The 12,228-nt window shown below is 48.4% G+C and overlaps 1 protein-coding gene across 4 annotated transcripts in view; it reads right to left on the bottom strand.

Moving 5' to 3' along the window:
- The window catches only part of EHBP1L1 (EH domain binding protein 1 like 1), a 745,047-nt gene that overhangs the window by 34,263 nt on the left and 698,556 nt on the right, over positions 1–12,228 (bottom strand). For all 4 annotated transcript variants that reach the window (XM_069644852.1, XM_069644854.1, XM_069644853.1 and 1 more), the window contains 2 exons: positions 10,233–10,332; positions 9,777–9,850 (listed from right to left, as the gene is read on the bottom strand). In XM_069644852.1, the coding sequence (XP_069500953.1) occupies positions 9,777–9,850; positions 10,233–10,332 (174 nt within the window). The remainder of the gene's footprint in view (positions 1–9,776; positions 9,851–10,232; positions 10,333–12,228) is intronic.

The following is a 12,228-nucleotide window of genomic DNA, read 5'->3' as shown; positions in this document are numbered from 1 at the left end:
AATCCCGCGGATCTCGCGGTTCTGGAGAGGTCGATCTCTGATGGGGTTCTGCATCTTCTCGTCTGCTGTAATGTCTAAATTGTTGGCAGTTCCTGGTGATGGCTCGGTTCTGGTCTTCTGCTGTCACCATCGTGCCTTTGACTGCGGTTATCCTCATCGGGCTTGGGACGAACCGTGTGTCTGTTTTCTTTGGTGTTGGTTGTTGGACGAGCACTTCATCTCCGATGTGGAAATCCGGTATCACTGCGTGTCGTCGGGAGTCAGTGTCTTTCTTTGCTTTCTCTTTGGCTTCTGCATCCTTTCGGAGTACTTCCATGTCGGGGAGCTCCTCATGTGATGCGTTGTGGGGTATGCGAGTTCTCACGGTGTAGCGGAGCATTAACTCTGCCGGCGTCCTGTTGGTGACTTCATGAGGTGTGTTTCTGTAGTCTCTTAGAAGTCGGCACAGCGCCTGGTGTGGGTCAACTGCTTCCAGTCTGGCTCTCTGTCTCATCTCTTTGATCGATGCCATGAAGCATTCAGCCATGCCGTTAGCTTGCGGGTGTCGGGGGGTTATCTTCATATGTTGGAACCCCAAATGTTCCGCTAGAATGTTGAATTCAGCTCCGCAAAACGGTGGCCCATTGTCGGATTTGACTGTTTCGGGTATTCCCCACTCGCTGAACACTTCCTCTATTGCTGCCGCTACTTGCGGGAATGCGGTGGTGGTGACTGACTTGACGATGGGGAATCTTGAGTGCTCGTCTATGAAGAGTAGGAGGTATTCACCGGACTCCGTTGGCCCGTAGAAGTCCATTGCCACACGTTCCCACGGGTGTTCTGGAATCTGTGTGTGCTGTAGTGGAGGTGGACGTTCTGGAGGGGCTGTGCACTGACAAGCGTGACAGTTTCTCACCCATTCTTCTACGGCTGCGTCCAGAAAAGGGAACCAGACGTGGCATCTCAGTTGCTTCTTCGTGTTGTCGGCTCCTCTGTGCCCTTCGTGGGCCGTGCTGACGACCTCGTTTCTTAACGTGGCGGGGATGACTATCTTGCATCCTCTGAGGAGGATGTTGCCATCTTTAACGGCTAGTTCTCTATATATCCTGGCCAGTCTTTCAATCTCTTGTCTACACACCCCCGGGTGTGCCAGCATTGCTCTACGGTGGTCGTTCCACTTGTTGGTTGATGTGAGGCTGATGGCAAGAGCCGTGGTGGGGTCAGCGGCCGAGGCGGCAGCGACTCTCTCGAGGGATAGTGCTGGGGGTAAAGAGTTGGCTGAGATGTATCGTACATATGCGACATCTCCTTCCCGGGTCACTGGGGGCCCAACGGGGTGTCGCGAGAGATAGTCAGCGGGGTTCAGGTCACCCCCGGGACGGTGGATAATGTCATAATTATATTCTTGTAGCCGGATGCCCTACCTCTCGATCCTCGGGGGCATTTTTGTGTGCGGATTCCCGAATAGAGACAGCAGGGCCTGGTGATCTGTTATGAGCGTGAATTTCTTCCCTATGATGAACGAATGAAAATGCTCACAGGCCCAGACGGCGGCCAGGCTCTCTTTTTCTGCTTGGGAGTAAGCAAGTTCTGTGGTGGACAGCGCCCTGCTCACATAGGCGATCACATGTCTCGGATGGATGTCTTCACCGCTGGTCTGGGCGAGGATGGCGCCCAGGCCCACGGGGCTTGCGTCGACGACGATTTCGGTGTGCCATGATGGGTTGAAATACGCCAGGCGGTGTGCTTCAGTAAGGGCGCGCTTGATATCCGCAAACGCCTGCCGACAAGCAGGGGACCATGCGAACACCGAATCTTTTTGGAGGAGTTTCCTCAATGGGTCCGTCAGGGACGCGTAGTGAGGTATATATCGTGCGCAGTAGCCTGCCATGCCGAGAAAAGAGCGAACGTCCGCTACTTGTTGCGGCTCGCCGAGGTTGGTGATCGTGTCGACCTTGTCGGGATCTGGCAGCATCCCTTCACGGGAGAAAATGTGTCCAAAGAACTTCAGTTTTGTCCTGCTGAAACGACACTTGGAGATGTTGAGGGTGAGGCCTGCTTTCTGAAGTGCTGCGCACGTGGCACGCAGAGCCATGTCATGGGACTCTTTCGTGGACCCGAACACAAGGATGTCGTCGCTGTAGTTCAGCGTGCCTTTAATGGGTCTGATTACGTGCCGAATGGCTTCTTGAAAGATCTCCGCGGCGGACGAGATCCCAAAATTTAGCCGGCGGTATCTGTAGAGTCCGTCATGTGTGGCGAACGTTGTGATGGGTCTGGAATCAGGATGTATCTCCAGCTGGTGGTAGCCTTGATTAAGGTCGAGTTTAGAGAACATCTGTGCATTGTTCAGTTGGACGATCATATCTTCGATGCATGGTCCCGGGTGTCTTTCCCTTTGGATGGCAGTATTTGCCACCCTCATGTCCACACACAGCTGGATTTTACCCCCTTCCTTTGGTACGACCACAAGGGGAGATACCCATGGGGTTGGCCCCGTGGCAAGTTCAATTATACCATCATCAAGTAGTTGTTGGAGTGCTTCTGATACCGCTGTTTGCAGGTGGAAGCCAACTCTGCGGGGATGCTGAGGTACCGGTCTGACTGAGGGGTCAATGTGGAGTATGATGGGGGGGGCTCTGAGTTTGCCCAGCCCTCTGCATAGGTCAGGAAAGTCCCTTACAATGTCAGCTTGGGTGATCAGGGTTTGTGGTTGGTAGGATGCTATGGAGCCGATTGAGTCACTTCCGAGTTCGTTGGTTGGGGTTGCTGTGATGGTGTCACCTGCTTTCACATGTATTTCAATGAGCCCCAGACGGGACGCGGTGAGGTAGCTGAGCAGACATCGACTTCTGGCCAGTGATCTGATAACGTGTACTGACGTGTTGATCTGGCGGCCGTTCAAGAGGAGGCGTTGCGGGAAACATCCCATTGACTGTAGGGGAGTTGTGGCACCCCATTGAAATATCCTGGAGCGAGATGGTTTGAGAGCTGGCGGGTTTGGTATTGCGGCGTAGTCCTGCTCGCCCATGATGTCGACAGTTGCCCCTGAATCAACCATGAAGTTGAACTGGCAGTTGCCTAATTTGACAGGGATTCTGGGGGCTTCTCTGGCTTCTTCCGAATCAAGTATAAGGTTGACGAAGTCGTCTTGGGCGTATGTGTCGTACGGCATGTCATACGTACATTCCTGCTCATCCTGGTAGGTTGTCTCGTATCTGTAATCCATCGGTGGATAGTCATATTCATCCACGGGGCGTCTGGCTTGGTCTGACGGCCCGTATGGTGGCATGTACTCTTGTGGTTGATACTCGTCAATGGCTCTGATGTACCGCCTTTGACCTGGTCCTTGTTGGTGGTATCTGGGTTGATTGTAGTGCGGCGGCGGCGGGCGGGGTGGCGTTCTGGTTAGTGCTTGCGGCCGCATCGGTGGAAACGGTACACCCTCCCGGCACACGGAGTGAAAGTGCCCTTCTCTTCCGCAGTTCGTGCACCGTTGGGATAACGAGGGGCACGACCCAGCATGTGGGAAGGACATCCCGCAGCGGTAGCACTGCCTTTGTAGTCGGGGAGTGTGTGTAGGCTGTGTTCTATAGGATTGTGGCCCTCTGTCATGTGGGCGAGGTGGTGGTATGGCCGCAACGAGCTCAGTGGTGTCTAGTTTGGGGCTGCCACGGACTGGCCATGGAAGAGGCTTGGGCATCAACCCTCTCATGTATGCGGGCGAGTTCGCTCACTTCCTGAATGGAGAGGGGTTTCTTTAGAAGCTGCTTCTTTAGGGCGGGAGACAGACATCCTTCAATGACCCTCAGCCTGATGGCTTTCTCTAGGGAGAAAGCGTCGAATTGGCAGTTGGCGCCTTTAACCCTCAAGCGGGTTATGAATTCGTCCACGGTCTCTTGCGGCATTTGGGTACATTTGTTGAATAGGTAACGTTCATAATCGCGGTTGACTTCTATGATAAGGAGTTTGTCAAGCGCAGCAATTAATTTCTTGAACGTGTCCTGTTCAGCCGAGGGGATGGTTTTCACCAGTTTTGATTTCGCCCCCTACTAGGTTAAGAAAAATGTCTCTAATGTGGGGGGAGTCGCCGTCACCGGACCCTCTGACGTAGTGCTGGAAATCCTCCATCCAATCGGTCCATCTTGGTCCTTTCGTGGCTTGAGGGGTCATGGTGAATGGCGGTGGCAGTCGCAGCTGAATCGGCTGCGCGGCACGAGCCTGCTGTGGCGAGTCGGGACGGGACCCACTCAGAGAGTTTCTTCTGCTCATGGTGCTAGGTGGCGGTGGCTGGAAGGCGCGGGTTCAGCTCGCGTGGTAATCGTGGAATATGCACGTGTTAGGGGCACCCACCTGGAGGATGCTGTTGTGGGTGAGGTCACCGCTCCACGTGTTGCAGGACAAAGGTCTGCCGCGTCTTCGTGCTCCTGCTGTGTAGGGGCCAGGTGTCTGCTCTCAGGCGTGTGGTCGCTGTGGAGGCAAGGAGCGGCCCTTGTGTGGGCGGGTGTGCGGGTGGCGGGATTTGCCAGCCCGAAATGCGAGTCTGCACACTGTGGAGGACAGGAGGAGGCCTGGATGTGGGTGGTCACGTGTGCGGCGGATTGCCGACACGAAAATGTGAGGCCGCACTCTGTGGAAGGCAGGAGGAGGCCCGGATGTGGGCGGTCGCGTGTGCGGCGGATTGCCGACACGAGAAACAGGAACGCGCGCCGCCTCTGGGGCGATGGAAAAGCCGCGGCTGGAGCCCGGGAGCTCAGGAGCGCTTCAGGCGCGGATGCGTCGTGCTGCAGGAGGAGGAGGACTCCGTCGTGTGCGAGGAGAGGCCTCGTCGCCAGTGTTTCTACCCTCGGGGGTAGATAAGGAGGACACACACACGGAGAGGTCGTGGCATACATCCACTTTATTATTTTACAATAACGAACTGGCGCCTCCTTGCGCCTACCCATAATCCCCTTCCGTTCTTCGTTCCCCGTGGCTCCGCCCTTCCAGTGGCGGGGGCCGCACTCTTTAACCCTCGAGTGCCGGGCAACAACGCACTGTAATGTTATCCTTTGATTCAGCACGAGGAAACAAATCGCGTGCCGGATACTAGCGCAAAGGACCCTAGTGAACTAGAGCGCTTGACGCTGCACACTCGGAATCTTCTCTATGAGTGACAAGTCATTCGCCTTCAGAAGCAGTGTGTAAGCAAGGCGTTGCACCTCAAGGAATCCAGACTGCGTCATTAACCAGACAGCGCAGCACTTCAGAGAAGCTGTCAACATTTCTTTTGAATAGCGCGAGGCAGCGCTGGTAAAGGCAAGGACAGAAGTTTAGCAGAACAAAACGTTTAAAAGTGAACTCTGAAGCATTCCATAGCTTGATCAGGAGGTGTACATTGTTTCATTTCGAATTTATAGAAAAGGAAATACAAGGTGAATTCAAGTGGTTTTCCAAAGAAAAGACTTTCAAAAGAAAAAAAATACAGCAATCTTTCGTTATTTCTTCAAGTGCCTATCAGCAATAAGGTATAGGCAGCAGGTACTGGAAGGGGTTTTAAAGGAATTCATCGTAGGCAAGATAGAATAAGAAGTTAATGCTATTGTGTGTTAATTTTGCGGTCATCCAAACTACAGCTCATTCTAAGGAGGTTCCAGGAGACGAGGGCAATTGACGAGACCTGCGTTTTTGTTATTTCATCCACTTCCCCTTTCCCCTTGAGTTTGTCAGCTTGGCAATTGTAATCTAAAGATTGTCTGGTGTGCAGGGTTGGGGGGGGTCTGGTGGGCTATCATCACTCCTGCAGGAATCAAGGGCTGGGGCCTGACAGAGACGGTTGAACTCTATGTGGAGTAGTTTAGGCAGCCATTATCCAAGGAAGGTGGACAGATCTTTTTCTCCTAAGTCCCTTGGAAAGCCCAATAGGAGTATATTGTCCCTCCTGCTCCTGTCTAGTTTGTGTGTTGACTCGTTCAGCTCCATCACTTTTAACCGTATGTGTTCCAGCCCCTCTACTCTGTTTTCTACCATCTTTATACTCTCGTCAGTCAGCGTCTAGCAGTCGGCCCGCCTGTTGCTTAAGATCCTTCGCGAGGTATAGCAGCTCTATGCGAGTTGCTGATGTGCGTGTGTTGATAGAATCAACCATGGCTTGGAATACAGACATGTCTTACTTCCATTGGCTGGGCCGCCGGCTTGTGCGCCTATTGATACTGTGCTCTGTGGGTTCCCTGTTCGAGCCGGTTCAATGTAATTTCATTGCGGGATGTTTTTTTGCAAGGTTTTTTACCGCAAATATTTTCAAGAAACAACCCATCAAATTTTTTTACAATAATTTTTGGGGGGCAACCCCCTCAACCCCCCCATTCCCTTTCATTTTTGATTTATTCCCAAACACCCACAACACATATATATAATTTTCTATCTCCCTCACCTCCCCCAAAATTCGATGGTTTCTTTTGTTAAAAATGTCGCTGTGAACAACCCCGCAGAAAAACGTCCCGCGATGAAAGAACATTGTACCGTTCGAGCCATTTCCCCCTACTTGTCAACCTGTTGGGTGCGTGGGTCTGTGATGGGGTGTGGTTTTCTGTGTCCGGGTATGGTGTTTCTATATGATCATGGGTTCCCGGGTGCCACGCTCACACATGCTGTGCCCCCAGTAAGAAACCTCTCCACTAATGTTGTTTGGAACCCCCCCATTCGAGCTCATCATTCGAAGCTCAGAGAAATGGGCCCATCTTGGCCCAATGCTGGCTATACACCCCTCTCGATGTGCCCCTGCAACAAAAACATTCTCCTGTGAAGTTTTCATGCACCCAGGTCCACATCATATCAAGGAATTTAAAAAGCACAAGAGGCTGTATTCCGATAGCATTTGGGTCTTTCATATCAGCAACGTATAGGAAAACGTGTAATACCTTCACTGTTAAAAGGCCACTGTCTCACCACACAGACAGTCAGAATCCTGAAACAGACGAGTGAAACCTTTGCAGAAGCGAGTGATCCAGCCTTATACACGTCCCACATAGCTACACAACCTCTATAGCCAATCAGAGAACATGAATTGCTAACCAGTCCACTACAAACAGGGTGCTCCCTTTGAGGTAAGACGGACTATAACGCACCTAAGGGGTGAGAACAGAGGGTTAGGGATTTTTCACCCCAACACAATTCCAAGAATGTTCTTTATCGTGATAAAAGAGAAGTTGCCAGCATTCCAGGAATATGGCATATGCAAATATACTGAGAGAATCTCTTGCATCATGGAATCTCGTCTTATCCAGCTCCGTGAGGTGAAGATCCCAGGCACAAACCATCTCAGACAGAAATTCACACACTTTAACGTGTTCTGTTCTAAGGACTCGTAGGCAATGAGACTGAGTGGTGCCTTATTGCAGAATGGGAGCACACTGATGAGTGTGCAGTCCTCCCCCCTCTAAGATGAAGGGAAACTGGATTCTGAGGTGGAACCAGTAGACACGGAGGGAGGTGGTAAGGCATATGTTTGTCTTTTAGCTGTTTGAGCATTCTCATTAACTGTCTTCCCCTTCACAGAGCCTCCTGCTGTAGGGTGAAAACTACTTGCAGAGAGAGCCCTGTCTGCTCTGCTGCCCGGTTTAAACCGAAATAGTTGTAAGTGTCCTGAAAGTCACTGCCCTGGAACGTTTGTTGGCATCAACGCTTTACTAAATCAGAGGTGCAGAACAGTAGCTGGAGTTCACAGCTTCCTTCCCCATCTAACTACTATACTTGCCACTGCTTTTAAACAGGTCTGGCATGAGAAGCTAAGGAAAGTGAAGACTGAGCAGTAAAAAACGATTCCTCATAGGAGGGGATAGGACACTACTCGCAAAAATCCTTGCAGAGAAAAAGAGTGTGTACAAAATCAAATTAACTGATCAGGGATCCTTCCGGAATGAGTGGAAAATGTAAGCAAGGGTTGAGCAGGCTGCAATGCATCGCGGGGGCTCTCTGCCAGCCTTACACTCGAGGTGCACTTATTGCAGAGCACAAATAAAAAGAGAAATAATGTCAGGGACGCTACCATTTACAGAGTCGTGCAGGGCTTGTAGGCATCATTCTTACAGTAAAGACTTATGATGACGATCCCATGATAGGGAACTGGTGGATGTACCAAAAGCTAAGGAAGTTGTGACACAGAAGCCACATTGACTTTAAGTATGGTCAAAAAGGGCTTGAGCATTAAAGAAAGCCAGGACATAACATGCAAAGCAACTTCAGTATTACTAATGATTGTAGGAGGAATACAGAAGGCTTAACATGCGCTGAAAAATACAGCTACCGTGTACTGTAGGAATGTTTTGGAGCATTACATGACCAGTACAATTATTTTCAATACTGGAGGATTACAATGGTCTAAGCAGAGCGTGAAAGAGCAGATACAGTGACGGTCAGTCTGAACACTGAGAGCAAAGAATGACAAAAAGCTAAGTAGGCACTGTCACTTTCAGAACTCTTGACAACTACTTCATGATGTACTGAAGGTTTTTCCGCCTGTGTCATACCAGGCATGAAGGTCATCGAAAGTGCTTACAGTGAGCACTGCAGAGGAGTTGTGAACCAAACCTCCATTTTAATGCACTAGTCACGCGAGACAACATGATCAATATACATAGAATCGCAGCTGTTGTGTTTCTGCTTTCTGAGCAGTCTGAGAAAGTAACCTTAAAATGGATGCTAGTATTTACAGAGAGCAAACCAATTCTAACAAGCATTGGCAAACAAACAGTTTTGGCTGTTGTGTAACCATGGGATAGTCATTTGCCAAGCACTGTCTTAATGGTACGACTGGCCTGAAAGATGGCAACAGCTAGAAAATGGTGCTTTGAATAGCACTGCCTGGCAAATGCCAAATATGTATACGCAAGCCAAAAATGTTGGCTTTGCCAATGCTGTTTTTAACAAGCCATCGGTGAAAGGACACACGTGCTGCTTATGAATTAAGTGGCTGAAGACACACTCATTTATTGAACAAGTAACACATTTATAATAACTGCAATTAAGCCATTGACTCTCAAAGGACTACTCAGAAATAACACTAAAATGCCAAAGTGGGATGTTACTGCTTGAGAAAGCTAGCTCAGAACCTAAGAGGATGTGTTTTGGGTGGGGAGGAGCCAGTAGTTGGTGGGAATTACCATAGCGATTAGCATTGTCATGGTCAGTAATTTGGTGGGTAAATAACCAAACAATACCCACAAACCAAACAACGCCCACAACCTGTGTGTCAATTTACAGATCCCATTTCACTCCTGGTTGTACTAAAATGCAAACGTTGTGGGTATTAGGTGGCACATTAGCATTAAGTTCAACTAGCACAATAAGGGCATTAAGTTCAATAGGCACCACCTAATAGCCAACATTAAAAAGAGTATAACAGCCTGGGAAAAGGGGAAAGCTATTTTAACTCTTTAGTTCTTACCCCTGACAAAATATTCAGAGTAATAATAATACTCCTAGTGCCAATCAACCTGCCCAATTTCAATTTATACATCCTCTCTCATTCTCTCTTGCTCTCTATTTTACTACTCGTTTATTTTAATTTCCTCTTTTTCCTTCCCCTTCCCTCAGATTCCATCTCTATCTCACCAAAACTCTCCTCCATTGGTCTATTGTCTCAATGCAGCTTGTTCTCACTCGTCAATGATACTCAACCTCTTTGTGCACTCCCCCACCTGACTTTGTTTTCTAACCTATATTCATCTAGCCCTTCCGTCCCCACCACTTTTCTCTACCACTCAATGTGCCTGTTTCCCTTGTGATTCCCCCACATATTTAGAGGACATATACTGTACCTTCAATTGCCATCATAGCGCGCAACTCCCGGCTCAGCAGCTCAAAGCGTCGCTCCAGGTCCTGTTCCTCCATTCTGGGAGAAGAAACAGACAATTAGAGGGGATAATGAGAAGAGAGCATAGGTTAAAGACGAAAATACTGAGAATGTATGGTTATGTCCTACACCTCAACACCACAAACAGTACATGCGGGACTGGTTGCGTTTGAATAAGGTGCCCTTACTCCAGACTCAAACTTCCAGGATTTCATTTCCTTCTCTCTCTCTCTCTCTCTCTCTCTCTCTCTCTCTCTCTCTCTCTCTCAATCTTTCTCTCTCTCTCTCTCTCTCTCTTTCTCTCTCTCTCACACACACACACTTTCTCTCACACACACCCTCTTTGTGGCCTACAATGCTATCCTTTTCCACTCACTGCCTACCACTTGTGTGCCCCTTTTGTACCTGCCAAAGCACTTACAGCAGCTGCAGTTGGTCTTGGCGCCGAATCAGCGCATTCTTCTTGTTCACTAGCGTGAACCACTCCTGGATGAACTCTTCCTCCTGAGACTTGTTTGATCCTTTATAAGAAATGTTACCAGGTTAGACAACAAGTGAACAATATCCTTGATCCCACACTGGTAAGCAAGCCCCTCTCCTTACCCTAAAGGGCCTATATGTTTCAAACTCCCCCCGCATAACTCAGACAGATCACCCAAAAAGATCAGCCACATAAGCATGCTGCAATAACTTAAATATCATACAAGACACCCTTAACCACCACAAATCCTCTCCTGCATTAGCCATCAATCTGAAGTCTATAACCCCCAGCGCCACCTGCCAGATGTTAAGGTGTCGAAGCACTGTAGATAGGATGGCTCTTCAGCAGACCGTTGTCAGATAAGACGAGGGAAAGGAGCATACAAGTGCACACAGCAGCAGGTGTAGTTTAAGGGACTACACCTATTGTGAAATTATATCCTGCAGATTGTATATTTGGTGAGGAATGTGAGAGGTCAAACTTCCATAAGCAGATCATTGATAAAATACATATGTTATTTTGCTTCAAAAGGCTATTACTAATCTTCCTCTAAAGCAGGGACTCCAAAATGTAAATGGTACGTAGATGGAATACAGGCCCGTTTCCTGGGGCGGGCAACAGCCTGGTGCACAGATGAGGCAATGGACGCAGCAGAGAGCTTGCTAAATTTTCCACCTGGGAAAGCAGGGAGCTTTCACATTTAAGATCATTAAGCACTACGCGGTCAGAGGCAGGGGACAAAAGCCTAGCCTGCCTATAATCCATCTAACTCCCATGATGCAGCCAGTGGCTTAAAACTTGCCCAGAGTTAAGAAAACACCCACCTCCCAAATTGGCATCTGTTTGTGATACTAGAGATTCTTAAACAGCCCCAAAACCTTGGATGGTTTGTTAAGTTCTGCAGAGCACTGGCATGACAGAATGGAGGCGGTTGTGGGGGCAGAAGTGGAAGACCACAGTAAATGGGCAAAGGAAGGCATCATTTGAGGAGAGGAATTCGTGTATTCTCTTTTAGCTGATGACTAGGCTCATTTGTTTAATGCTAGGGCAAGCAAATGAGTGACTCCATGTTATCTGAACATCACTGGAGTTTCTTTTGAAAATCATTGTTTTCTGATATGTTAATGCACTTGAAACAAAAGGCCAAAACTCTAACAATGCACCGATCTGTTAAATTAAAGTCCTGGACTGGAAACACACCCTTTGGTGACATGGAATCACCTGCTAAAATATTCTGGAAGGCAAACAAGTTTGAGTAAAGAGGGGAAAAGGCAATATTGATATCAATTATGTTTTGCTGCCGTTTAGTTTTAGCAAAGGGGCAGGAGTTTAAAAGATGTAAGTTTGAAAGCTGAGTGGATTGACCTTAAGGGGATTACTTTTGCTTGGTGGTGTGTGTGTGCGTAAATTTGTTTTATTTACTGTGAAAAAATGTATGTACAAAGGTAGAAAACAATTATTATTGAGAAAGCTAACGGTTTTGACATGTGTGTAGTGAAAGATTTTCTTTCTTGTGACCGCAGGCTTTCAGATCACCTGCCCATGTATATTCACGATTTGCCTATTTTTACAAATGCGTGTCCCAGTTACCATTATTTGATAAGGTTTTACCAGGATATGTGAACATCCAACCTATGATAGGCATTGTCATCATACAATAAGGAGCTAACATAATTGCCAGGTATTTATACAAATGGCCAGCTGTAGCCATCAGACAACAGCAACTAGCATAATTTACTAAGTATTTCAACATGTTGGCATTGTAATTACACCACATAATTATCATTTACGATTTGTACAGAGCTTCACGTAGATGGACCACTTCTAAGCTCTGTATTAATCAGTGATATTATCAACCACTGATGGTACTCGATTTGCCTTCAGATTGATGAAGAGCCTAGTTGGTGCAACCAGGGTTTGGAACTTGTCACATGGT

This window comes from Ambystoma mexicanum, chromosome 2p, assembly GCF_040938575.1.
Source record: "Ambystoma mexicanum isolate Mex_15411 chromosome 2p, UKY_AmexF1_1, whole genome shotgun sequence".
Classification (NCBI taxonomy): domain Eukaryota; kingdom Metazoa; phylum Chordata; class Amphibia; order Caudata; family Ambystomatidae; genus Ambystoma; species Ambystoma mexicanum.
The sequence above is the reverse complement of the archived record's forward strand: the minus strand, read 5'-3'. Positions and strand labels throughout refer to the sequence as shown.